Here is a 27,944-nt window from a genome sequence, read left to right on the forward strand (position 1 = left end):
TGTGAAGTTTCACCTACTCTACATACCCATCGTCCCCATAAGACATGGCTATCGCATTTTTAAAAAGCTCTGTGTACACATACTTGCCTTACAGTGATTGGCAGGAAGGTCAAATGGTTGGAGTGGGAGCCCTCAAAATGACAAGGTAAGCTACATTTGTGATTCTACAGAGATTCTATTCAAAGTCAGCACAGCCTTCTGATAAGGTGGCTCCTTACACTCATCAGTGGAAGAGGTGGTCGTCTCCTCGGCGTTTTCACAGCTGCTGACAATGGCTACTGCATTAAATGACCTTCGCCTGGCCTTGGTGTCTGATGTGCAGGATCCTCGGACTGCAGGTGCTTTTTCCATGTTGTTGAGCTGCTGGTCTTTCCAGTCCAATTGTTTGGCACTGCAAAAAGGAGCATACACTTCAACACTGCCCTCAAACTGTAAGCAGTTCACTTTGTAGTACTTCCTCTTAACTTCTAAGACATCATTAAACCTGTGACCCCAGAGAATTTCTCGGGGAACATAGGAACTTCTGGATTGGTGGGATGTACCAGTGGAATCACCAGTATAGATAAATGTCACCAAAATTTCGAAGTTATCTTTGGCCACTGCTTTACGGTCAAGGGCATACAGAGGACTCTCATGGTCAATTTCATGAACGATAGTTACTGGGGTGACCAGGATAATCTGGTCGTTGACTAATTTGAGATCTTTAAAGGCCATTGTCATCCGCCCTTCACTGTCTTCTGTGTACCGGAGAAGCTGGGCTCTCACTGTCCCTTCTACCACATGGTTTGGTCGGAAATCACCTATGCGCCACATGAGACACAGCTTCCCATCTCGCATGCCTATGAGTGCAAAATAACTGAAACGAATGGTTTGGGCTCTCTTCCGAGCAGTTGCCATTTTGGCCAAGGCGGCTCCAATGATGAAGGTGTTTATGATGCAACTTAAGATGGACTGAAGGATCACCATGAGCACGGCCACGGAGCATTCTTCAGTAACACAACGGTACCCATACCCTATGGTGGTTTGGGTCTCAAGGGAGAATAAAAATGCTGCTGTGAAAGAATGGACGTTGTCCACACAAGGCATGATGTCCGGATCATTTAGCAGATCTCCATGATGAAAGGCTATCAGCCAAAAGATGGAGCCAAATATCAACCAGGAGAGAATATAAGATAAAGAAAATATCACAAACATATGGCGCCACTTGGTGTCTACAAGCGTGGTAAAAATGTCGACCACGTAGCTCCCCCATTCTCCAAAAATGTGCTTGAAGTACACGTTGCAGCTGCCGTCTTTGTGGAGCAGACGTCTTCTGGCTCTTCGCTTCTCAGCTATGATGTGCTCTGGGGGGTAGCCTGGGTATTTTGCGTCCACGTTTACTACCTGGTAGCTGCTGCCGTAATAGCTCATTCTTAAGGCACCCAGGTAAGCTTTGTATTAGGAGTTATGGTTGAGTCGGTATTCAAGTTTTCAGTTAAAACCTAAAAACAGAAAAAAAAAAATGATAAATTAAACATACTTTAGCTTTAGCATTCAATTTCCATCTTTACAGCAATTAGCCAAATTTGGAGCAATTTTATGCCATCTAAAACAGCTAAGCCTGCATTTGAACCCTGGAAACACTCAGTATTGATTACTCATTTCAGTTCAGAATTCAACTCAATCATTACAGCAACAAAATATGCAATTAGAGAAAATAACATTTTTATATATGCACAAAGCTTGAATAAACACTATCATTATCCCAAATGACGCCTCATTGCCTTTTCTGACCTGACATAAATAAAAACATTTGCTTTACTTTTGTAGACTCTTCTTGCATGAGGCCATTTAGAAAACAGAGTCATCTATAATATAAAAAGACAAAATAGAAGCCAGATATTTTTCCTTGCGGTCTTATAAACTTTTTGTTAAAATTATATGGTGTTTCATAAAAAAAGGGTGCCATCAAGAGTTTCTGCCTTCATGGTATGATGGAGCTTATATGCTGGCTGCTATCATAGGGAGCCCCTCACCTTCAGCACCTGTCCCGTCCTCTCTCTTGCACGGAGCCTTATCTTCTTCCTGCACTTCCCAGGACAGCACAGAACCTACAGAGGTACTCATTCCAGAATAACCTCTTTCCCCCTAGCTCCACCTTTAGTCTGCAGTGGAAAAATTATCTTTAACCTCAGAGTAGTTAAAACCACTCCCATGGAAGCTTTCAATAAGGTGTAAAATTGCATCTGTCTTTGTCTCACATTCATCCTTTTTGTATTCAACACTGGCAACTCTTTTCTTTCTCTCTGAATAGAAGTCGAAAATTTGCCAAAGTTGCTAATCTTGCTTTCCTCTCTTAAAGGGCGCATACAATCTGACTCTTCTCTTTGGCTCTTCAGTGTTTTTATGATGCTTTCAATCCATGCCTAGGCAAAATAATTTTTCTCCCTCCAAAAATTCAGTCCTGAAAACATATAGTTCTTGTCATTTTTAGCATCCGCAGTATAGGCCAAAGGTTTCCCAACTAAAGTCAAAAAGTAGATTTTAAAAATGCCATGTCAAAATCGTCTTTGGTTATTTCAGGTTAAAATAGAGAAAGTGAAGTAACTACAGCCCAATTTCAACGGTTTGGTAATTATTAGTGAATTTGGTAATTATTAGTTTGGTAATTCTTAGAAATCCTACACAGTGAATTTCTACTAGATGGAAAAAGGGAAAGTAAAAAGGATACTTTAAACTATAGGATCCTGTCATTCTGCTGCATAGAAAATTCAGTATATGTCCATACTATTTCTAACACTGAAATCCCAGGAACTAGCCAGGGAAATTAATCACTAAATACTTATCCAGCACCTTCCTGGATAGGAAGGGGCAGAGTTAACTTCTCTTCAGTGAAAAAGAATCATTTTTCTCCTCCGAGGACCAGGCCCATTTTACAATAAGCTCTTTGTTTAATGAACCACTTGCCAGGATGGACTCTGCTTACAGGCAAAAAATTCCTGTGGTGCATGGGTGGATTTCTCTGTCCTGTCGCCTACCCCTCAGCCATGTCACCTGCCCATCCTCCTTATGGGTTTTGAGAAGTTCCATCCTGTCTTTGATCTTTCTGTTTCCAGAACATGACCCAGAGGTGCCAAAATGCTTACTAGAATATGGAACAAAAAATATTCTTACAAATTTTGTCTGTGACATTCACCAGTCATTGAAGGTGCCTGTCTGTCTTATCATTGGATGACAATTGACAAACAGAAGAAGCTGTTACAGGATTCTCAGTCCTCATACTCTTTCACCTAATCCTACAAGGCCTGAGAATGGAGGGAATCCTAATCAAAGGCACATAGGATTTCACATCAGGAGGCAGATTTGGAGATAGAGTTGCCTTTTTGTGAAAGGCTTCCAACCCATTCCCTAAAGGGAGCTACACACATCGTGGGAGGCAGAGAGTTAGAAAACACAGTTCATAAATCAAGAGCTACTGTATGACTCTGCTTTTTCCCATTGCCAAAAGAAAAAAAGGTTTTTTTTTGAAATGGCATTCAGCTGGCATCATTCTGGACTCCAGTGGTGCCAGCAAATGTTAGAAACAAACCACTTTTAAAACACCTTCCCAAGTGTGCTAATTACTGAATGAATTTTCAATTAATACAAATACAAAGTGAGAAAATTGGAGTGTGTAGAAAATTTGTTTGCCGAGTAGCGTAACTGTTCCACAGAGACAAGTTACCACTGTGAAAATTCTGCCCCCAGTTCACCACATCTTCTGCTGTGTATCATTATTATGCGTTTTAATGCCAATTTATCCAAAGATGAGAATTCAGACTGGAGTAGTTTTGAATACTATCTTTATCTATTCTTTGAATCTTTCTTTTAAAACTTTTATTTAATAAATATAAATTTCCAAAGTACAGTTTATGGATTACAATGACTTTTTCTCCCCATAACTTCCCTCCCACCCGCAACCCTCCCATCTCCCGCTCCCTCTATTCTTTGAATTTTTAAGCACTTAGATTTTTACAAAGCAATCTCAAAAAATGATTTTTTTAAAAAAATGTAATTGTGTTTAAGCTAAATAATTGTTCATAATCAAACTTACTGTATTCTGTCTTACTCATTTCTCAGTCTACACAATAAGCCAAGAAGTTTATGGAAACCCCTTCATCAAAATGGCTAGACATAATTAAAAAACTTACTAATCTCTTGCTTATATTACATAAACTTGGACACTTTTCCAACTGTTTGCCATTCAATAACAGAGGATAGTGCTTGTCAGTTGCTTGGAACTTTATTTTTAATACTTGTGTTTCTTATGATTCAAAGTGAGTCTTAAAAGTATCTTAGTGCTTTGATAATCATCTTGTCATCACCAATCCTAGCACAAAAAAACATTTACAATATTCCTATTTCTGGATTGCTTTTTGCATGCTGCTCTCTACAGACAGCTGTTGGCTATTTCATAGGTTTCAAAATTCCTTTTTAATTTTTTTTTTATTTATTTGAAATGTAGAGTTGCAGAAAGAGGGGGAAAGAGAAAGAAAGAGAAAGAGAAAGAGAGAGAACTCTTCCATCTGCTGGTTCACTTCCCAAATGGCCACAATGGTCCAGGCTGGGCCAGGTCAAAGCTAGGAGACAAGAACCTCCTCCAAGTCTCCTGTGTAGGTGCAGGAGCTCAAGAACTTGGACCATCCTCTACTGCTTTTCCCAGGCCATTAACAGGGAGCTGGATCAGAAGTGGAGCAACCGGGTCTTGAACCAGTGCCCAAATGGGATGTTGATGTTGCAGGTAGCGGCTTTACCTGTTTTGCCACAGCATTGGTCCCTAAAATTAATTTTTTAATTTGGAATGGAAATTAGGTCAACTACAATTACAAAGTTGTGGAGTATAAAGTTCAAAGATAAATGCTGAATCTGGTAAAGTCAATTTTCCGGGGAATTAATAACAAAGCATTGTGATGCCTTTGTCATGCATGGAGTTCTTTGTATAGATAGAGCTGGAGTAAAAGGCAATACATAGCTAGTGTGATAAATCCTCACCATGTAATGGAAGCTCACTAAAATGTCCAAACTTATTTACAAAGCCATGCAGGTTCCACTGGTTACCTCCATCCCAAGATGAGATTTGAGAGAAAGAAAATTAGAAGGGTTATCCAACCCTTCTAATTCTTATAGCCACTTTCCCCCTCTCTTGCCATTGTATTGAGTGCAGACATAAAAGCAGTGTTTCCTAATCTACTTTGACTAGTAGGATCTGCTTTTAAGCTTTGGCTTTCAAAGGCTTAGTTTGGATTCAAGGAGAAAGTTTTACCGATTTAGCACATTTCAAGTGGGCTATAAACACAGCAGGGAACATTTTCAGAAAACAACTCTGCATCCCACATCTTTGTCCTAATTTCTCAACACACAAGTGCCTCAGTCAAACTCATCAATTTTGAAGTAATTCTTGTGCCAGTTTGTCATAGCCTCATAAATTCAGCTATTTTTCAGGTAAACTACTGCTGTAGATACTAAGCTTTGCACTATCATGTTGAAGGTATGACACAATGGCTAAAACTATACAAACTTGTGTCACATTAGTGATAATATTCAATGCTTTCTCTAGCATATACTTATATTCATTGTCAATTTTCTATAAGGTGAGATGCTCCACAAAAGAATAACCTAAAATACTTTTAATAGAATCCAGTTATTAATATCTACAGACTGAGAGGTTAGTTAACACTTGAGGTCATCTGTCATTAAGTTACTTTCCTGATCACTATTAGATAGGTAAGTGTGGATGGAAATGTGAGAGCTGATACAGCAGAGGGTAGAACAGATGGCCTAATTCCATATGCAGGTGGCCTGTTGCCCTAGAAGACAGTCTTGGGTGGCTCTCAGTGGGGAGCAGCAGGGAAGTGATAAAAATGGGGTCAGGAAAAGTTGCATTCAAGTGGCACATATGGGTGGGCTCTGGTTGCTTGGGAGGAGAGAAAGAGGGATGTTAACTAATTAGGACAAATCCCCCCAAAGTTAGGCAATTCTGCTGTTTTGTGCAAAACCTGTTCCACAACTTCTTGCCTTGGAATTATGCTGGAGCCTTATCTTACTTAAACTCCTCTGAAGATATTCAGAAAAACTTAGGTGGAGCTCGGCATTCATCCAGCGAACACCTGCTTCACCCAGAAGCTGCTGGGTACTGTCTGTACTTCTCCAAATTCCCCCAATTCCATAAATTCTGACAGTTTCTCCTTTATTGGAAGACTCTGCAGCATTCTCAGGTTTTTTTTCTCAGCTGTTCTGTCTGCAGACTGGCCTAGGGGGACCTACAGCTTTTCTTTCCCTCTGTTCTTTTCTCCCTCTCAATCCTACTCTCTAACCCTCAGTGATGGCAGATTTCACCCCTGTCCTGCTATAACATTGCAATTTGTCCTCCCAAATCAATATAACAAAGTGTTATGCCAGTTTGTTATACAAGAACAGGTTATCATGTGTCAGGAGCAAACAATGAAGCAGAAAACAGAAACCGGGAAGAAGCACAGATCAACCTTACCTCACTGATATTTTCTAGAGATCCTGCTTCTAGCTCAGTTTTTCTTTAAATAACACCTACATCCTCACAATAAATCTCACCCCACCCAAAATACCACTGTGCTTCATAAAGAAGAAATTTGAAAAATGGGATTATGTTTATTTCCTGGATGTCCAAATTGTGCCTGCATCAATCTAATCGTTACACATCATACATTAATAAAAATATCACATTCCTCAGCACATATGTTGATAATTATATTTTATTGACAATAAAATTAAAAATAATTCCAAAATAATAGGAAATATAATTCCAAATTATCTGGGTTTAATTAAATTAGTTATCTTAATAAGAAATAGTCTAAGATCTAGATGGAAAAACATATTTTACATTCAAGGTACGCATTCCCAATTATGTTAGTTATAATTTTCTCTAATGTTACCAAAATAAGAAATTATATTGACTATGACTTATACAGGTTTAACTACTATACTTATGTTGAAATTTTGTTCGCCTAATTTACAGTGTGGGTGGTGGCAGTAGTGGTAATATTACCTATTTCACTGAATTGCTTTGAGTTTTTAATGAAGGCATTAATAGGAAGCCACTGTGCACAGTGCCAGGCACAGTATAATTACTCAAAAAGTGTTGCTTGAATCTGGACCCCATGAGGATTCAGTTTCCTGCTTTGTAAAACATCAGAGCATTTGCTTTAACCCTCTCAAAGAGTTTTCCACTGCCATAACACTACAGAACACAGTACGTGGCTCCCAAGAGATTTTCTGTCTAATTCAGGGATGGTGTCACTCACAGGGGCCACTTCCATCTTTCCACAAATTGCCCAAACCCCGAGAGACCAGGCAATATCCCTTTCTTTTTCACAACTGTCACCATATGGAAGGTGCCTTGTTTCTTGTTCTATACACACACATGTGCACACACACACACCTGTACCTTCGACTCGGTTTAAGAATCTTATTGCCATTTATTCTGAGGAAAGAGCCTACAGGAAACAAGACAGACAAGCTTGGCAAAGTTTTAACAAGTTAAAAAAATGTCACAAGGTGATTATCATGGCTAATTCTTCGTCTTGAATTGTGTGTACATGTTTTATTAAGGTGGCTCTGAAGATTTCTCTTGTTCTTATCTTGAAAATCAGCCTGCCTGCCCTTTCTTGGTTAGATGCTGGCCTGCCTTGCCTGGATTTTAGCTCAAAGTGGAACTGGCAGTGTGCAGAAGTCAGAGATCATGAGATCTTATGTCATTTTAAAAGCCCACAGTTCAATTTCTCTTCTTTGTGTAAGAAAACAGTCCCCCAATTACATCTTAATTTCACATTGGAGAATTTGTTCCTGATTTGCCTCATCCAAATTTTATTTTTAATTCATGTTTTCAGGCTGAATTTCTATCACGTGCCAGACGCCCACTTCTAAGGTGCTCAGAGCAGAATAATCAAGTAGGAATGTACTCCAGTTATGGTCAGTTTTCAACTTCCTGAGAATGTTGTGTAAGCCACTTTTCCCTGGTCCTCAGTACATTTATCCATGCTATGGGTGGTGGCAGTAGTGATAATATCTGTATTGCTGAATCATGCAGTCTGCATTTGAGAGTTGGGCACGGGTAAACATGAAAACAATAAAGCGAGGTGCTCTTTGATGGTAATAACTACCATGAGAATGGCAAAATAGAGCACTTGTGTGGAGAATGTTAGGAGCAAAGAAGGAGGTGGCTGTTTAACCAGGGGCATCTGAGAAGGTTTGGTCCAATACCTGGTATTCATGTTGAGAACAAGTTGTTCACACCTAGCTGTGGGTAGAAATGCCCTTCACTCAGATCTGTTCTCTATCCTATTTTGTTTGTTTGAGGCACAATCACTGTCTGGTTGTTAAGGCCATCATTATTTATAGGTATAACTTGGCTGCTGCATCCCTTGCTCTAAGCTAGTTTTGTGACCTAGTTCTCAAAAGAACTTATCATTACAGGAACTCACGTGCGTTATTTATTTTATCACTGAATGCAGGCTTTCTTCACTCTTTGCTTGGTTCTCCTGGTTTGTGTAACAGCCTTCTCACTCAGTTTCTAGCCTCTCTCATCCAGTGTAATCATTCCAAATCTGACTATAAGAACTCTCCTCCTGCTACCATGGACACAGTCCATATAATTACCTTACAGTAGAATAGGTAAAGACTGGGAATATGGATTGAAGACTTGGATTCTGGTTCTCGTTCTGCACATCATAGTTGTGTGATATCAGTCTCTTTCAAATATCTTTAAACCTCATTGTATGCATTAAAAGCATTCAATCATCGACTTGTCTCAAAATATTTTTGTGAAGAATTAGTGAAAAAATATGAAATTACATAGTCAGCACCTTGGAAGCTCTCTCTTTCTATAGTCCTCCTTTAACCCTTCACTTGAATAAATCTTTCCACTCGTAGCTTATCATCCTACGTCCTTATCTAGTCTGGGTGAGATAGATGTTCAATATATCATCTGAAATAAGAATGGGAGTTAACCAAATACGTCAAGGACATAGCATTCGCAAAGTCTCTAACTCAAAGATGCATAGGGTCTGCTTTCCAAAGAACATGGACAGGAGTTGGGTGGTGAAAAAATAGAGGCTACAAAGAGAGAGCAGAACGTAAAATATTTTGTTGGTGGAAACAAAGATTTGGGCCGTTTTTCCACAAGAACAGAGAAAACTCTTAAAGTACAAGGCCACTGGATAATGACGTTTGTATCCGAAAAGATCACTCTGGCTCTTTTAAAAAAATTGTCTGCAAAAATTAAAGAGCAGAGGGGGATGTAAACCAGGAAGCTGTTTTAGTGATTATATGAGAGGTGATTGTGGCTGGGATGAGGATGATGCCAGTGCATCCAAGGCTAGAGCAGGGCCTCATGGACCATGAGTGGCCAATCAAAACTTCAGAAAGAAGACTTAAATATTGAAGAAATTAATGAAAGAGCTGAATGCTACCTTTTTACAACTATAGGAAGTCAAGAGACCAGTGGCAAGGCCATGCCACCTACAAGTCCAGGGAAGCAGACATAATTCACTGTTCCTTGGGGGTTGATCCCTGAGACCATTTGCTTCTGCCCAAATATGGTTCTCTCTGTATCCATACTTCCTTTGATCCTAAAGTTATCTCTGCTTATGTTAAGCAGGGACAGATTTTGTTGCTTGAGCAACAATAAAATAAGTTAAATTTCAGCTTAACAAGTGTTTAAAACATTTCTCCTATGCACAGGAATACACTCTAATCACTGTCCTGTATGCCTTTGTGCAGTAGGTCCTGTGAGTGTACCTTTAAAGCAGGTCTTTGGGGATGGCACTGTGGTGTAGCAGGTAAAGCTGCTGCCTGCAGCATTCCATATGGGCACTAGTTCAAGCCCGGCTGCTGGCACCAGTTTAAGTCCCAGCTACTCTACTTCTGATCCAGCTCTCTGCTATGGACTGGGAAAACAGCAGAAGATGACCCAAGTCCTTGGGCCCCTGCCCCCACGTGGGAGACCTGGAAGAAGCTCCTGGCTCCTGGCTTTGAATGGGCCCACCTCCTGCCATTGCAGCCATCTGGGGAGTGAACCACCAGATGGAAGACTTCTCTCTCTCTCTGTGTCTGCCTCTCTGTGACTCTGCCTTTCAAATAAAAATAAATAAATATATTTTTAAAAAGCAGGTCTTTTTAAAAAGATTTATATATGTATTTATTTGAAAGGTAGAGTCACAGAGATAGAGAGAGGGAGAGGCAAAGAGAAAGGCTTTCATCTGCTGGTTCACTCCCCAAAACCTGCAACGACTGGAGCTAGACTGATCCAAAGCCAGGAGCCAAAGCTTCCTCCAGGTCTCCATCATGGGTACAGGGGCCCTAACACTTGGGCCATCTTCTACTGCTTTCCCAGTCCACAGCAGAGGGCTGGATCAGAAGTGAAACAGCCAGGACTCGAACTGGCACCCATATAGGATGCCAGTGCCATAGGTGGTAGTTCTATCTGCTATACCACAGCACCTGCCCCTCAAGCAGGTCTTAAATCTTACCAATTCTCATTGTCAAAACCACCATGTTTTCAAGGAGCCATGTCTTCCATGGATCATGGAAATAACTTCCCAAGAGGCCTTCTACATTTACCTTTTGTGCCCTTCTATCCATCCTCTTGTAAAAATAAAGTCAAAGCATGTTGCAGAACTTGTAGTGAGCTTAGGATGCCCGCATCCTATGTCAGAGTGTCTAGGTTTTGATTCCTGGTTCTGGGTCCTGACTCCAGTTACCTGCCAATGCAGGTCCCTGGGAGTCAACTGTGAGCTCAAATAATTGGGCTCCTGCCACTCACATGAGAGACCTGCATTGCTTGTCTGCTTCCCTGCTCTTGCTCTCAAATGAATTGAAAATAATTGAACAAATAAAAACATGTTCCAGAGAGGTCACTAAGCACAGTAGTGAAGAGATCTGCGTCCTACATCAGAGTGAGTTTGATCCCTGGCTCTGGGTTTCTCACCCGTGCAGACCTAGGGAGGCTGTGCTGCCACCTCAGTAACTGGATTACTGTTTCTCATATGGGAGACCTGCACTGCATTCTCCACATCTACCTCTGGCTCCAACAATGCCTTGGGTGTAGTGGGCACTTGGGGGAGTGAGCCAGCAGATGGGAGCTCTCCTTCTGTCTGGCTGTTTCTCTCTCTCTCACTTTTCTTTCCCATGGTGCTTCCATGCATGTACTACATTTGTATGCCTTTTCTGTTTAATTTTTCCATATTCAGCTTTTGTAATAGACTCTGTTATTAAGACTTAAAGGACAGAGGGAAGTTTTTCCCTTCCCTATATCATGTGCACCTGCAGAGTCAAGTAATTGCAACAGAGACCATGTGGTTCACAAACATAACATATTTATTATCTTAACTATTATCTTATTTTCTTTGGATCTTTACAGGAAGGTTAGTCAAACCTGCTTTAATACCCAAATATGTTCCCCTGGTGACTGGTTTATTTGTTGACTGGATTGCCCCATGTAATAAATGGTAAGCTTCAGGAGAAGAAAATCTGAGTTGTGTGATGCATCACTATATTCTCAGCAGCTAGAGCAATAGGTGACACAAAGGCATTCAGTAATTGCACGTTGAAGGAATGAATGGATAGATAATTGAGTGATATAAAGATGATATTTATCCTCAAGGAAATTTCAGAACTAGTAAGAGAATCAAACCCCCAGAAATGAAGAAACATCAATGTTGACAATTCTCCAAACACCAGCTCTCAACTCCTTCCATTAATCCCACCCCTCTCTTTTCACAGCAGTCAGTTAATAGACAATTAAGCAAAAGTCATACCATTTGGTTTTGTAGCAGCTTCAATAATATTGACAATAAATATCAGCATAACTGATACATGTTATTATGATGAAGAAATCTCTGGAAATCTAGAGCTCTAAAAACAATGTGCCTGGCATGAAAGACTGGGACGGGTTTATGGTGTGATGGTTTAAATCCCCTGATTGAGATACTCATATCCTATATCAGAGACACTTGTTAAATTCTGGCCATTGCTACTTCAGATTTGGCTTCCTGCTAATGCATATACTGGAAGGCAACAAATGATGGCTTAAGTATTTTATCCTCTGCCTCACATGTGGGAGACCTGGGTGGAGTTCTAGACTCCTGGCTTCAGCCTGACTCTGTCCGTATTGTTTCAGGCATTTGGGGAGTAACCAACTGATAGAAGATACCTCTTTCTTTCTTTCTCTCTCTCTCTCTCTTTCTCTGTCTTTCAAATAAAATGAAAATAAGTAATCTTTATAAAAAGTATTTAATTGAATTTGTTATTTGAATTATTAAAAATGTAACTCCTTCAATAATAAAGTACATTAAGTTGTCATTTTGAAGCTATAATAACAATATATGTATATATTTAATTTGAACTATTTCTGAAGGTGCTGTAGTTTATATATGATTTGGCTCCCCAACTCATGACAATGTGAAAATGCCAAAGTTTTTCATGTTAATGGCACTAAGAGGTATAGACTTGAAACTATTATGGTGTCTTAGTGTGGGGACTTTGGGATTGGATTGAGCTGCTGGGGTACAGGCCCATGATTGACTCACGATGGCTTTATAAGGGGAGACCCTGTGGAAGATTGTGCTGCCTTTGCCTCTGCTTCCTGGTTCACCTTGTGATCCTTCCTCTGCACTTCGTCCACCATCCACCACCTTCGTAGGTATCAGACCAGTAGGCTTCCCGGTATGGACTATGAACCTCAAAAAGTGTTAGGTGGGGGACAGGTGTTTGATACAGTAGTTAAGGCATTGTTTGGGAAAACTGCATCCCTTATGACAGTGCCTGGGTTCAAGACCCAAGTCCAGTCCTGATCCCAGCTTCCTACCATTGCTTACATGGGAAACAACAGATAATGGCTCAAATACATCTATGTCAGAGACTTGGATTGACTTTTCAGCTCCTGAATGCAGCCTGGCCTAGCCTCAGTTATTGTGGGCATTTGGGGAGTAGACCAGCAGATGGAAGATTTCTGTCTGTCCCTCACTTGCTGTCTTTTTCTCTCCATCTCTCAATCATTCAAATTAAAAAAAAAAATAGTGTAAGCAGAAATAAACTTCCATTCATAAATACCTTCTCCTAGATATTTTGGTTACAGTAAATAAAAGCTGACAAATACAGAAAGTGCGTTAGCTATATGTGATAATAGTTTATGAATGTGTTATACTTTCCTCGCTTAGCAGTACACTGGCAAAACATTTATCCTAAAGAAACCATCAAAGATAAATATAAGAGCTCGACTACACTGAGGTCTATTTGTAGTGACAAAATTTGGCTGTGACCAAGCCATGTAATAAATGTAAAATTGGTCACATAGGTAATGGTACAATCATATAATCACAGTATACCCATTAAAAGTGAGGCAGTAGAAGAATGACAGGAAAAACTTAAACCATGTGGTTCAATAAAAATAAAAACAGAACCATAAAACAGTTTGTCCAATATAATTTTTAAGTTTGAATATATTTGAACACAGAGGAAAAACAGAATGATATACAACAAAATGTTGAAGTCCTGTTTGTTTGGTTTGAATATTTTGTCTCCTCTTTTTTCTTCTATTTACTTATTTCTATTTTTTAAATGTTACAATAAATATTCGTGACTTTTACAAAAGCAAAACAGCTACTTTCAGTTAATATGGTGAAGCATGCCCATGCTGAGGCTCCATAAAGGGAAAACAAACCAATAGTAATCTAAAAGCATTTATTAGACCTTTTAAAAGGCAGCTATAAATAGCCCAGAAAGGCAGACATTCTTACAGACGTTTAAAGTCAGACGTTGATGCTGTAATTTTTGCTGGAACAATTCACAGAAACAAATATAGTGACATTTAATTCATCTAAGTAAAACCAGATCTCATTTAAAACAAGGAGGTGGGGGGAAGAGGGAGTCGGATCAGATTTGGCCACTGGAGACCAATTGGAGAAATCATGAAAGCAGCTGGTAACAAATCAGGGCTACATAAAGCAGAGTCAGAATTAAACAGGCATCAAAATACAGTTCCCCCTCGCAGTGCCCCCTTTTGTCTTTCCCCATTCCAAACCATATTAAACTGCCAATACCTTCATTTCTTGGCTTGGTATAGGAAAATCTGTTTTAGGAATCTTTTATCTTAATATTTGCAATAACTTTGAAAAGAAAATGTTAAAAATCATGGTATTGTGCAACTTTATTGCTTTAAGGTCTACACTGATAGACTTTTAAAACCCAAGGAAATATCTTTTAAATGGATGAATTCTGAGGAGGGTAACTGTATATTTATGATGCAGATTTGCCTAAACAGCTGGCACTACCCAATCCTGACTAATGACATATTCAGGAACTCTACTCCCTTCAGTGGAATAGCAGTGTAGTGTGACCATGTTTTTGAGAATGTAGTCTGTTAATCATGTGCTTTCAGAATTCCCAGAGAGCATTTTACCCATGAAATCCTTCAAGTTCTACCGCAACTGTTCCCACCTGGGTCCTCCCCAGTGGATTCCTATGTCTCAAGATTGAGATCTACTATCTAAAAATTTTAAGAGGATTCTTGTTTAAATTATTACTAATTTATTGATTTAAAAGGTAGAGATACAGAGAGAGAAGAGGAGAGAGAGGTTTTCCATCCCCTGGTTCACTCTCCAAATGGCAGCAATGGCTGAAGCTGGACCTGGACTGATCTGAAACCAGGAGCCAAGAGCTTCTTCCAGGTCTCCTATGTGGGTACAGGGGCCCAAGCACTTGGGCCACCTCCCATTTCTTTCCCAGGTGCATTATCACAGAGCTGGATCAGAAGTGGAGCAGCCAGGACTTGAACCCTCACTCATACAGGATGCTTGCACTGCAGGCTGAGCTTACCCTTCTATGCCACAGCACCATCTCCAAGTCTCTGAATTCCAACAGACATGGATTTGAGGGCAAATGCCTGCTTGATCGTTTGATCTCTTTTTTGCATAACTCAATCAGCCTCTTTGAGCCCTTATTTGCCCATCTGAAAAGTCAGAGTCACATCTCAAAAGCTATGACCTGAACCCTTTTAGCCACATTTAAACAATATAGGAAAGTGCTCGATTGCTGAGAATAGAATAAAGCTATGCTCCCAAATCTCCTTTCCTAGCACCTGGTATTCAATGAGTATTCAATCACTGTGCTGTGGCTATCACTATAATCCAATGATTCAAAAAATGAGAAATGGAATCATCTTACGAAGATCAACATTTTCATTCAAATAGAGATTCAAATGAAGAGCCTGAGTAAGGGAGAAAGAGAGACAACTGTCATTTTTCCCACTGGAATTATGAAATTGGCAATTTCCCAGATTTGGTGGAGAGTTTCTTTTAGCATCTCAACACCTTGACCTTTATATCCTCTTTCAGGCAGACATGACAGAGTTGCCCAGAACTGAAGGTATTACTAAGCAGAAAAGTCACTGTACCAGTTACTCACTTTGCTTTCTTCAGCTACCTGACAAGCACACACTCCATTATTTTCTTAAATGTCAGGTTATCTGTGATTTATGCTTAATAGCTCTCATATAGATTTATTTAGGAGCTGCATTGGTTAAACCTAACCACTCATTCCAAAATAAATGTAATTTATAGAAATCATACGTCTCATGAGTTTTGGCTTTCTCAAAGTTTGGTATTTATGGTATTTCAACAAAAAAATCCAAGTTATTTCTATTTGTTATTATTTTCCTATTTGTGAGAATTTTCAGAGAATCTATTTATTAGTCTATTCAGTAGGCTGGGAATCATTGAACTCACAGATGTGATTTGCTTGTAAGACCAGGAACTCCCTGGATAGTTCCTACAACTTCTTTGACATTTAAATGATTGAATTTCGGCTTTCAACTGTCAAAATGAAAACTCAGGACATCTTTATTGAGGTGGAAAACAAAGCAAGTGTTATTGGCTGTTGGCTCAATTTCCATGTTCCCTGTGGATGCAGATAAATTGAAAAAGCCTTAAAGTCCAAGACAAAAGGTCTTCCTGGGAAGATTCAGATACCCAGCATATTGAGACAAAACTGTAAACTGTATGTTGTCTGTCACACAAGATTAGCTTTCTGTTGGTGCATGCTTCTCAAGGCCATTTGGCTGGGAAGTATTGCCAAATACAACAGATAATAGAAGATTTAAGTAATTGACAAGACTTAATGTATTTGATAGACTCTTGAATTTCCACTCTTCTAATTTTATATGCTTCTCTACCAGTTACACTTTTGTTTCGACTACAGTGCTATAGAAGAATGAATCATTTTGTCTTGATTTGCAAGGTTTGAATTTCATTATCCATGAATGCCTATACAAACAGTGGCAACCCAAGATACAAATGCTTTTAGTAACACTGTTCCCAGTGTTTCACTGACTGAAATACTCATTTTGATGGGCACTGGAGAGTTGAGTTTGGGGCAGATAGAGAACTTTTCCCTCAAACTTCATGGTAAGATGTTTAAACATTCACTGTAAGAGTCTCTGTGTAATTTAGTTAAGTATAGCAATGCCTTTCATGGTGTAGAAGAGATCATGGAAGTGAATTTTGTGCTTTCTTTAGCTCAATGAATATTTAACTGTATCTGAGGCATTGTAAAGACTAGGAGTAAAGAGTACAAGAACTGCTACTTGGTTAAGTTCTTGATCAACCCAATCTTACTACATCTCCTTCTGAGAATACAGAGTTATTACAAGGATATTGCAGGAGAATATTATCTAAATGAGCATCATGCTATCAGATCCAATAGAAAGGTGGTTAAGGTTGAGAACTGTAAAACATTTAAGGAGCAAAGGAACTTTCCTAGCACTCTGTGGTTGAGGTTATTTATTGATTTTCTAAGTTAATGAAGTAAATTATACCATCGGCAAGCTATAAAAAAGTAATAAGACATCAATTTGCATTTAACTCAGAATAAATCATATACATATAGTAATACAGAATGCTGTATTACTATACATTGCTGGCTATTAAAACTGATTTTCTATTTCATGCTGTAAGAACAAGATATAATCAAAGTGAATTTTTGGATAGTTAAGCACAAGTCAGTTTAAGATTTTTAATTTTAATTAATCGAGCTTATTCATCCAGTAGATAATCTCCCTAGGGAAATCTGAGTGATGCTTGGCTTGTACAAAGAGATTTCCCATATCTAGATCAAAATTATTTCATATACATGAATGCACAAAGCATACTATTTGGAGGAAAATTTATAATATATTCTGAAAATTCAATAATTTTAAGTACTTATCCTATTAAAATTATTTATAACAATTTTCAGTATAACTCACATGGTTTCCTTTTATTGAAATCTGATTGAATAGGAAAGAGAAATTAGAAACATGTTTTTTCAGGTAATAAAATTATTTTTTGCTTTTTTTAAAGATTTATTTATTTATTAAAGTCAGAGTTACACAGAGAGAAGGAAAGGCATAAAGAAAGAGAGAGAGAGGTTTTTCATCCAGTGGTTCACTCCACAATTGGCCGCAACAGCCGGAGCTGCGCCAATCCAAACCCAGGAGCCAAGAGCTTCCTCTGCATCTTCCCACATGGGTGCAGGGGCCCACAGACTTGAACCATCTTCTACTGCTTTCCCAGGCCATAGCAGAGAGCTGGATCAGAAGTGGAGCAGCCAGGAATTGAACCAGTGCCTAAATGGGATGCCAGTACAGCAGGCAGTGGCTTTACCTGCTATGCCACAGCACTGGTCCCACCCTTTGCTTTAATTTAATCAAAATTCCATTTTGTGCCCCTGAGTGGTAGATAGCATTTATGAATAATTCACTCAACTGATGTGTATTTGCAAGAATTTAAAAGATTATGAGAAAAGAATATAATACGAACTAATTTTTTCCCATTCATACAGTTTAGCACTGCTTAGCTATGAAGTATAAACACACTGGCATTTGAACTCCCAAATCTCATGTAACTTTCCAGTAGAAAAATAGATTAGACCTCTCAGTTGGCAAAAAATTAGGAACTCATCCCCAAAGACAAATGTACAATAATTTGTGAGTATGTTTATGTAAGTTCCCACACCCACAAACATTTAACAGAAGATGTCTAATAGGCTGAGTGAATATTTGTCCCGTTAGTCATCTATACTTAGCTAAATGGCTCTAAAATCTCATGGAAACCACAGAAAGTACAAGGTCCTGCCCCGCACCTCCCAGCTCCCCAGAGCTTCCACTTGGTTCTTCCATGCTTGGGCTATCAAGCAAGGCGGATCTCTACTTCTCTCCAGAGCAGGGCCACTCATCTTCTCTATCCTCATTGGAATGAAAGCATGCTGTTTATGAAAAGCAATGCACTGAGATTCCCAACCTCACCTTTCTTTGTTCATGTTTGCCTAGTCTTTTTTCTTAAGGGAATATTCTGCTTGTTCAATAAGAGAGCATTAATTAAAATCTCAACTATTTAAACAGTGATGGCCCAGAAGTTGAAAAGTATAACCTAGTATTTGGTGGAGTGCAAGCTGAGAGGTTCAGTCCATAGGCAACTGGTGATGCTAATGAAGATGTTTCTATGTGCTCCTGATACTCACTTTTACAGACCCTTTCCCCTCAGCCCAGAATGATTTCTTCTTTTAGAAGCTCAGTGCTGTGCCACTCTCCTCTAATTCTAACAGCAATCTTGGAAAGCAAATATTATTATATCTTATTTTTTGTTTCTGTAAACTAATAATCTAAGCCTAAGTTAATTGTACACCATATTCTTGCTAAAGAAATGGAATTACAACCTAAGTTTCCATAACAAGATTTTAAATGGCACATAATGTTAGTATTATGCCCTTGGATGTACAGATCTTCTGTATATAAAGCTTGATCCAGGTTTTCTACAATTAGATTATGTAGTAGTCTAATAATTACATAGTAGTCTAATAATTCCAGACACTAGGCTCCAGGAAATATAACACTTCATTTGAGGTGGTTTTCAAGACTTCTACTAATGAGATTGAGCTTTGATAAACACACTAGTACACTGTAGTACAAAAAATAGCCCAACCAGAAAACCTCTATCAGATCAAATCTCTAAGGTTCAACAGATACCAAAACTTGAGATAATATAATCAATGAGAGTTAGCTAGGTGATGCACATTCTTGGACAAGAATGTGTCCAATTGTGAGGTTAAACAGCTGGTGGATGAACTAGAGGGAAGGCTTGTTGTCTTCAGAAGTCCTCTGGAATTCAAAGTGTTTTAACACAAAGAGAAAAACAATACAGCTGGAGTGATGTCACAGAGCATCCTGAGGAAAGCAGCAAGGATAAAGCTTCCTACTGCGTGGATCCAATGTACACAGAACTATCTTGACATTATTCCCTCTGCAGCAAGAAGCTTGGCTCTTATGGCAGAAGTACCCTAATCATAAAGACTCAGCTGCAAAGGAAGAGTGTGTGTGTGCATGGGTGGTTCCTGATAAGTGAGGTAGAGATCAACATTCAATCTCTCCTCCACACAAGCTCCAAGTTATCACTGAGGTGGACAAAAAATTGACTTGCTCTTCCCAGGGGTATTTTTAAACTGTGTTCAGAAATTTTCCTTCTGATTGTAATGCTGATTATTATATATGAGAAGTATGGTGGTGGGGAAGAATGAGCCAGAATGAAAGGAGTGTTATGTCAACGGCAGCCCAGTATCAAAAAATAAAGGGAAGTTCATCACATCACACGTGACTAAGAATGACCTGTTTGGCTGATAAAAACAGATGAAAAAAAATACCTGCCGTTTCTGTTGGTCAAAGGACAGAAAATTTCAGTTGTACAGAAGGAATAAATTCAAGAGATCTATTATATAACACAGTGACTACACTGTGTTCTTGAAAATTGCTTAAAAAGTAGATTATTAATGTTCCTATTGCACCCAAAAATGATCAAAAGGTGAGATGAGATTATGCTGTTAACTCCATTCAGCCATCCCACAAAGTGGGCACATTATAAAATGTGTGCACAATGAATATATGTAATTTTTATTCATTAATACAAAATTATAAGTAAGTAAATAAATTAAACCTAAGGCTGGGAAGGTAAAAGCACATTTCTATCTTCATTTTCTAAGACATTCTGTGAGGATAGAGCACAAATTATCATTACAGCCCAGCACAGAACTTTATTGGTGAAAGCAGCACCTTCCAGTTTGGTGAGGTGTATCTGCCAGCATTGTAGACTGAGGACAGCTTGTACTCTGAGTCTTTCAGCCTTGAGAGTCCATTGCTAAGGCTAGTCAGGCCATAGGTTGTTGGTTGCCACTATCATGGCTCCTTGTCTGCAGCTCGTTGGCCTGGGGACCTGAGAGGATGATCCCAATGGCTGGGTATATTTATTTATGAAAACAATAATTCCATCTTGTAAGCATAAAACCGGAAGTGTATGGATTAACAGGAAATGGAACACCCAGACTACTGAAATCCGAAGCCAAACTTTAGGATAATCCATCAAAGTGGAGCATGTGCTATACTTGGGGCAGGTCTGGGCTTTTATTGTAGGAGGACAGAAGTCCAGCTCAGCTGCTGGAGAGTGCTATAGGGAGAGAAGGGTGGCAGTGCTTTAGTTTATCAGCTTAACTGACACCCAGTTGTAGAACAAGGGAACAAGAGGAAGGGATAATAATGTTGTCTGGGGAAGTGAGGGTGAGCAACACATGGATATCCAGGAAGACAAGCATCCCACACCAGAGGGATACGTCCATAAGTAATCCCTCAGGCACCAGGTGTGGAGCTGGGGTTTAGAATCTCCATGCTGGGAGGGAGATAAGGAGCAGATGCATTTCTCAGCCAGAGAAGAAACATTATGCCCATGATTTTGTTTAAACTTCCCAGTAACCCTGAGAACCAAGTATCAAAATTATCTCTATTTTAAGATTAAAGTGTAGAGGCTTCCTGAGTTTGACAAATTCATTTGGGGCCACACAGGCAAGGTTTAAGCCTTAATTAGAAAAGGTGTTATTGGAGGCAGAATCAGAATGAAGATGAATCTTTAGGCCTAAATCCAGGAAAAAGAGAAAACTAGGGCTCAAGTCAGCTAAAACCACTGGCTGAGTCCCCCGCAATGTGTTTTGGAGCCACTTATTTAGGGGTCTGAAGAAATGATCTATCTCAGAACATAGAGCCCAGGGTCTGCTTGTGAGATCATACAGTGCTATGGTTTAGAGAAATTCCTATGCAGGGACATTTGGGGAATTGATTACACTAAAACCCAATCAATATTCACTTTACAAGCCTGGCAAAGATGAACAGCAAGAAAGGAAGGAGTAGAGGATGGGGTTAAAAATATACCTTTTCAAGAAATTCAAGGATAAGATTCAACAAAAATATTTTTTCACCCACACAGAATTTCCAGGGAAAGTTATAAATGTTTTGTTTTGTTTCATTTGCAAGGAAAGACAGAGAAAGAGAAAAAAAGAGAGACAGAAAGACATAGAGAAATTCCCTTATTCGATGGTTTAATCCTCAAATGCTCACAACAGCCAGAGCTGGGTCAGACCAAAGCAAGGAGTCTGGAACTCAATCTGGTTCTCTGACATGGGTTAGAGGAACACAGCATTTGAGCCCTCACCTCCTCCGTCCCAGGGCACACATTGGCATAAAGCTGGGCGTGAAGCACAGAGGCAGGAATTGAACCCAGGTCTTAGATATGGGGCAGGGCATCCAAACTGGCACCTTAACTGGTAGGTCAACTATCAACCCTAAAAATTTGTTTTATTGGAGATTTTATATCTGAGGTGTAGTGTCTAACTCTTGGTAGTGTCTTGTTAGCTAAGAGAAGTCAAGAAGTTTGTCAAGAGAAGTTCAGGTGAAGAGGTAGAGCAGGAGTTCATACAAGAAGAATAGAAGGAAGGAGGAACTATTTAAAAAGATATGCACTCATGTATTCAAAGCCTTTATTGAGCACCAATTGTGTTCCCTAGATATTCAGAGATACATAAAACATTAAGCTGTTCCAAGTAGCTCACGCCCTTGAATGTGGGGGTGGGATACCCAATATTCATGTAATAGAGATGAGACCCTTCTGTGTGATGCTGGAGGGGGTGAGATTAAGATCTGCCTATGAACCTGTAGGGATGTAGATTTAATGTCTTTATAAACAAGAATGTTGTTACCAATAGCATCTGCACTGATGAAAACAATCCATTGTAGATAAGGACTGTTAACTCAGAAGTCAGATAATCAGCTAGAAGAATTTATGCAACAATTTCCTGAATTCGTTGGGAGGTTAAACTAGAAGACTCTGAAGCTCTGTTTTAACGCTAAGACATACAGGTTTTATATTATCTTATTCTCACTAATTAATAAATTGCATTCACACCAATTTTATGAGTGGCAGTCAGAATCTCCTAGAGGATTAATAAGCAATGTCAAAATGACTTCATCTTCTCAGTAAAGTCAGAACACTGGAATCTTCTATTTTTAAAAATAATTATAAGCCGTATTTGTCAAGTCAATAGGAAAGATCATCCTGCTTCACATTTTCATAGCATCAATGCCTTTTCTCATTTCACTGATTAAAAAAAAAATTAGCCCATTTTCATTTTCTGTTTTGAATTCTGTATGTGTGTTCAAACCTCAAACAAACAAACAAAAAAACCCATACTAGATCATGGATTTTGTGAGCAAGAGTTAAAGGAAATCCAGGACAGTGGCTGACAGAGAAATTTCCAAGGATAGATGTTTCTTGATGTGCGATGTGTTCCAGGGTGCCTTTGAGGCCCACAGTGATGCTGGGTGCTGCTTCCTGGAGTGAACCAAATTCAGGTCTTGATGGTCTGGATCTCATAAGGGCCTCAGTGGGTTCTTATTGCAACTTATTCCAGGTATATTATTTGTGTAATGCAAACAAGTTATGCCTTTACCTTAACACTGAGATTTGATTTTTGGAGTCAGACTTATTTGTGTTGGAATCTCATCTCTGCCATTTACAACTATCTGAACTCAGACCAGTTGTTTTACCTCTTTAATCCCCATCCATTTAAAAAGGGTAATTATGAGAATTAAATCAGAGAGCATTGGAAAATAGTAGGTGTCTCATAAATGTCTGTAGTTTTCACCTGAAGCTGAATCACTCGGACAAAACAAAACTTCTACCCTGGCTGATTTGAATCAGCCACAATGACAATGGTAAAAAAAGGCCATTGGAATATAGCCACATTAAGTCAGGAAAGATTGAAATGTGAAATAATTTATGTGTCTTTATTAAACTATGTACACACAAAAGAATGTCCTTGGCCAAAATTCTCTTCTTGACCCTCATTACCCCTCTTGCCAGCCCATCCCAACATACCTTCCCTGACCTCAGCTATTGCCTGCAGACACTCGGCTCATCAGAGGGGTGAGGCTCAGGGATGGAATGTGGATGTCCAAAAACCAAAAGCTGAATACCACTGGTCAGAAAACCATGGCAGAAGCAGGTCAGGGCTGGTATAAATTGCCTGAACTACCTCTGATATTCCCACTATACTCTACTTTCCTTGTTACAGAATTGCAATTGCCTTGTGTTTTCTTAAACCTGAGAACAAAACATGTGTTCCTTGGAGTTGAGCCATTTAAGGTATTACTCCAGGATTAGCTATTAACCCACTATCACTCTATATATCAGAGTTTTCCTTCTCTCTAAAATGGAGCTAAGAATTGTCTCCAATTAGTTTATGTTCCCTTTGTGTCAGACATCATATCAAGTTAGATTAAATACTATCTAAGAGATAGACACAATTAAGTGGTTTTGTAAGGGAGGTAGACAGAGGCTGACTAACCTAGGAAGGTCACATTGCTATTGAGTAGCCAGGCTGAGTTCTGCCTTCTGGATTGTGAGCTTCTACAACCCATGGGAATATTCCTCCTGGTTCACTCTGAATGTTCAGGATTATTTAAAGACTCACAGGAAACAAAAGAAGAATAAAACAAACTTCAAATAGACAAACTTAAGATTTTTAACCAATCATAGCCTTATGTTTAAACCCATGGCCATGCAGCTATGTCTTAGAATTTCCACATAGACAAGCCGTTTTCTTTTAACCTGTGTTACTTTTACTAGGGAAATGAAAACCTGAAGGTATTAACTTTAGTAGGTGTTAGTTACTATATAGCAACAGTTCAGATTATAAATGGAAGGAAAATGATAAGTAGAAGAAAAATATTGAAAGCTAAAATCCCAGTGCTTTTATGCCTAGTCAGACTTCAATACTTGAGCTGCTTAATATTTATTGAAGCAACCTTTCAGCAGTCATTTCTATACAGATTTTACAGTATTTCTGTCTGTATTTTTAGTTGTGAAGATGTAATTAATTCCAAATCGATGGCAACACATTTTATCACGCAGTTTCAGATTTTTAATACCACTCTTGTCAATTTGCGACAGAGCAGGAGAAGACAGAGGGAAAAATGGTTTTATGAATGACTGTTTCCACAGGAAATTAAAGATTCACTTCTTCCACGTTGTCCCACGTCAATAACTAATATTCAGCTGGTTAAGTCATCATCCTTTTAGTCTCTCTCTCTCTCTCTCTGAATGTTACTTCCCTTAATAGATCTATAAATGGCCCTGGCATTCTTAATCTCTTTAGTTCAGCACTCCCCAGAGATTATATGAGAGGAAGAATAACTATTCCCAGCCCTAGACGGCACAGAAATAAAGCATACTACTGAGCCAAAGGGAGCATCATAAAGGTGCCTATTAGCAGGCATGCCCACAAAAAGAATGAGTTTATGAGAGCAGACAAGCAATTAGTTCAGGTTGGGATCATTTTGCAATCCGCTCCATGGTCTTACCTTAGTTACAGATAATGAAGTTCAGATTCAAACCCTTTGTCCTTTTCATCTTGTAGGAGCACCGCACTCAGGCATCTCAGGACTCTTTCTCTTTGCCCTTTTCCTGCTCTGTCTGCGGCTGTCGGCACCTACCACCATGGAGATGAGAAGCCCCACAGGAGAATCTCACTCCTCTTTGCCTTTCCGCACACATTCACCACAGACAAAGGCTGCTGAGTTCTCAGCTTCACTCCAGTGAATTGACACTTTCTTTAACTGGTTCCCATGCCTACACATAGTTGACAGTTTCTCCAGTGGTGGCTGACAGAAAAGAAGAATCGAGGAGAAATATCCATCCTCCATACTCAGTTACATCTTCATATTTTGATCCAATCTCTGTGACCTCATTCAATCTTATTCAAGGATCTCCCCAGATCACAAAATAGCCACAAATTGCTCCTAAACTACTTATTGTGTCCAATAGGGCTAGATTTTCTCCCCCTAAGAACTCCAGGGCTTGTCCAACTTCTACCGAACATATTCTTAAGTGTAGGCATTCTATTATTGTCAAAGATTTTTCTATGCAAACACACACCCTGTCTGACTATGCAATTCTACACCTAAGACAAACAGCCTCTTGCCCAACATCATTTCATCCAGGTCCCAAGAAAGTGTGTACCCCTAGGAAAACTGTTGGCAACCTCAGTGGCAAAGTTTAATAGCTCAACCTCAAGGGCAAAGTTTAATAGCTAGTTTTCTCTTGTAGCTTTCTGTTTGCTTTTTCTTTGCTTGGGATAAGAAAGGGAATAAGTATATTTGTTGAACATCCATCTCCCACCTATCTAGAGATCTTATAATTTAGAATGAGCTAGTCATAAAAATGTTGACTTTTAAATATAGGTGCTATTTATTGAGATGATAGAACTGGGTGAGAAGGAATTTAAAGTGGAAGACTCAGTAGTTGACATTGTGTTGTGGTAAATTTGATATGCTTCTGATAACACAATGAAAATGTCATGTAGGGATACACTACTAATCTGGAACTTAGGAGAACATTCTAGAATGGCAGCATAATAATGGAAGTTATCAGTACATATATGATATTTAAAACTAGGAACATGGAAGATATCCCACTTGGAAAAGAGGGGTGTTTCAATGACTAAGATCTGGGACAATCCAAGCTGAATCTGAGAAGATGAGGAGGGTCCCACAAAGATTTCTAAGAAGAAGGATTGTCTGAAGTAAGAGCGTTATCACGAGATGTGGCATGAAGTGAAGAAAGTGCTACAAGAATAGGAAAGTGACCATCAGTATTGACCAATGGATTAGGCAACGTTGTGTCCTTGGTGACCTTGATGAAAGATGTCCCAGTAGAGTGTAGTAGAAAAATGCCTGATTAGATTAGAAGTAAGAGAACAGCTGGACAGAAAGTTGAGAGAGCATACACCAAACTTTCAGTGATTCTCCTATCAATTGGATTTGAAAATATGGTGATACATGGGAAGGAACGCAAGGATCAAGAGTAGCTTATTTTTCAAATAAAAATTGTGTCTTATATTTTAATGTGGGAGATATAATTTGATACATCAGAACAATATTGCTATCTTATTAATTTTTAAATTAAGTAAATATTCTTCAATTATTCTCGTATGTCGTTTCTTTTTGTAAACAAATGTACAATGAGTGCATCTTCTACTTTATTTTATTTTAATTGATTTACTTAGGCATTTGAGAGGCAGGCAGACAGACAGAGCTCCCATCCAATGGTTCACTCCTCAAATGACACCAACAGCTGGGGCTGGGCTGGGTGAAGACTGAAGCTGGAAGCCAACCACAACTCCCACATGGATAGCAGGGACCTAGTTACTTGAGCCTTCACCTGTTGCCTCCTAGGGTCTGCAGTAGCAGGAAGCTGGAGCCAATAGCTGGAGCTGGGGAGCGAACTGAAGTACTGTGATATGGGATGCAGTGGTCTCATCCATGAGGCCCAATACTCACTCCCTGCATGCCATTTCTATTAAAAATCAGTAGTTTTGGTTAACATAAAGATATCCTGTTTGTTCTCATAGCTTCATTGAGAAGAAATAGAGAAAGAATGGAATATGACTGTTGGGTGGATTACTGGGTCATCTTTGTGCATGTGATGTAACTATTAGTTTTAACTAACTGTGTGCAAAATGAATTATTAATCAACTATTTACAATCTTTCTTTTTTCTGTAGTGCATAAAATAGATTACTTAATTCAATCTAAATAAAACATTGATTGCTTTTATAATTGTGCAAAACAGCATAAACTATGAAAGATGTAAATCTTTTCACAATGAATTTTCAGAAACTCTTAAGGTAATCTACACACAAATCCAGACATTAAGCATAACCTAACCTTAAAGTACTTACACACCTAGAACATTGCCTGGTGTACAGTGATGTTTGATACTTATTTCTTCTTTAAATTTAAAAATGAATATGTGAGTGAATAGCAAAGCACTTAAGAGATATGCAATTATAACCATTTACCTTAAAAGTTACATGGAGGTGGGATGTTTGGTGCAGCAATTAAGTTCACACTTGGGAACTCACATCTGACATTGGAGTGCTTGGTTCAAGTCCCCGGTGCTCTGATTCAGAACTTCCTGCTAACACACACTCTGGGAGGCAGTAGGTGATGACTCAAGGTCAAGTACTCGTGTCCCTCCCCTACTCATGGAGGCCCAGATTCAATGTTTGGCTCCTGGCTCAGCACTCACAGTTGTGGGTATTTGGGGGTGGGGGAGGATAGCCCAGCAGATGGTAAATTTCTTTATCTGTCTCTCAAACATTTTTGTAATGCACAGATTGTACTGAATATCTTAGACTAGGCCTTTCAACCTAATATTTTGGACCAGATAATTCTTTGTTCTGAAAAGACGTCCTGTTTTTATAGGATGTTTTGCATGCCCATGAACTCTTCCCACTGGGTGCCAGTATGACTCAAATCCCTGGTTATAACTTTGCCAAATGTTCTGTGGTGAGCAAAATTGAGAAATAATTGTCCTTAAACTCAAGGAAAAAAGTCAATGAATTTTTTTCTTGGTTTGTCAGATCTATAATGCATAAATGTCATTTCTTTCATTAAACACTATAAAACTGTATTCTTGACAGTACAAGTGTAAAATGTGTATGGCATCAACTTTAGCACTAGTCTGTGGTAGAGTTTATGAAAATATG

At 39.1% G+C, this 27,944-nt stretch overlaps 1 protein-coding gene across 2 annotated transcripts; it reads right to left on the reverse strand.

Moving 5' to 3' along the window:
* KCNJ16 (potassium inwardly rectifying channel subfamily J member 16) lies at nucleotides 1-27,301 on the reverse strand. Of its 2 annotated transcripts, none has more exons than XM_062216676.1 (2): nucleotides 27,255-27,301; nucleotides 1-1,481 (listed from the first exon to the last, which is right to left on the reverse strand). In XM_062216676.1, the coding sequence occupies exon 2, from the start codon at nucleotides 1,408-1,410 to the stop codon at nucleotides 151-153; it is 1,260 nt and encodes a 419-aa protein (XP_062072660.1). In that variant the 5' UTR covers nucleotides 1,411-1,481; nucleotides 27,255-27,301; the 3' UTR covers nucleotides 1-150. The 2 variants fall into 2 exon arrangements, with proteins under 2 accessions (XP_062072660.1, XP_062072659.1); XM_062216675.1 differs by lacking the exon at nucleotides 27,255-27,301 and adding an exon at nucleotides 24,758-25,267.
* Nucleotides 27,302-27,944: the final 643 nt, after the last annotated feature.

The sequence above is a fragment of the Lepus europaeus genome, chromosome 18 (assembly GCF_033115175.1).
Source record: "Lepus europaeus isolate LE1 chromosome 18, mLepTim1.pri, whole genome shotgun sequence".
Taxonomy (NCBI): domain Eukaryota; kingdom Metazoa; phylum Chordata; class Mammalia; order Lagomorpha; family Leporidae; genus Lepus; species Lepus europaeus.

Excerpts from the sequence above, each read along its gene's own strand:
- KCNJ16 (XM_062216676.1), bottom strand. The coding sequence starts at position 1,410 with ATGAGCTATTACGGCAGCAGCTACCAGGTAGTAAACGTGGACGCAAAA.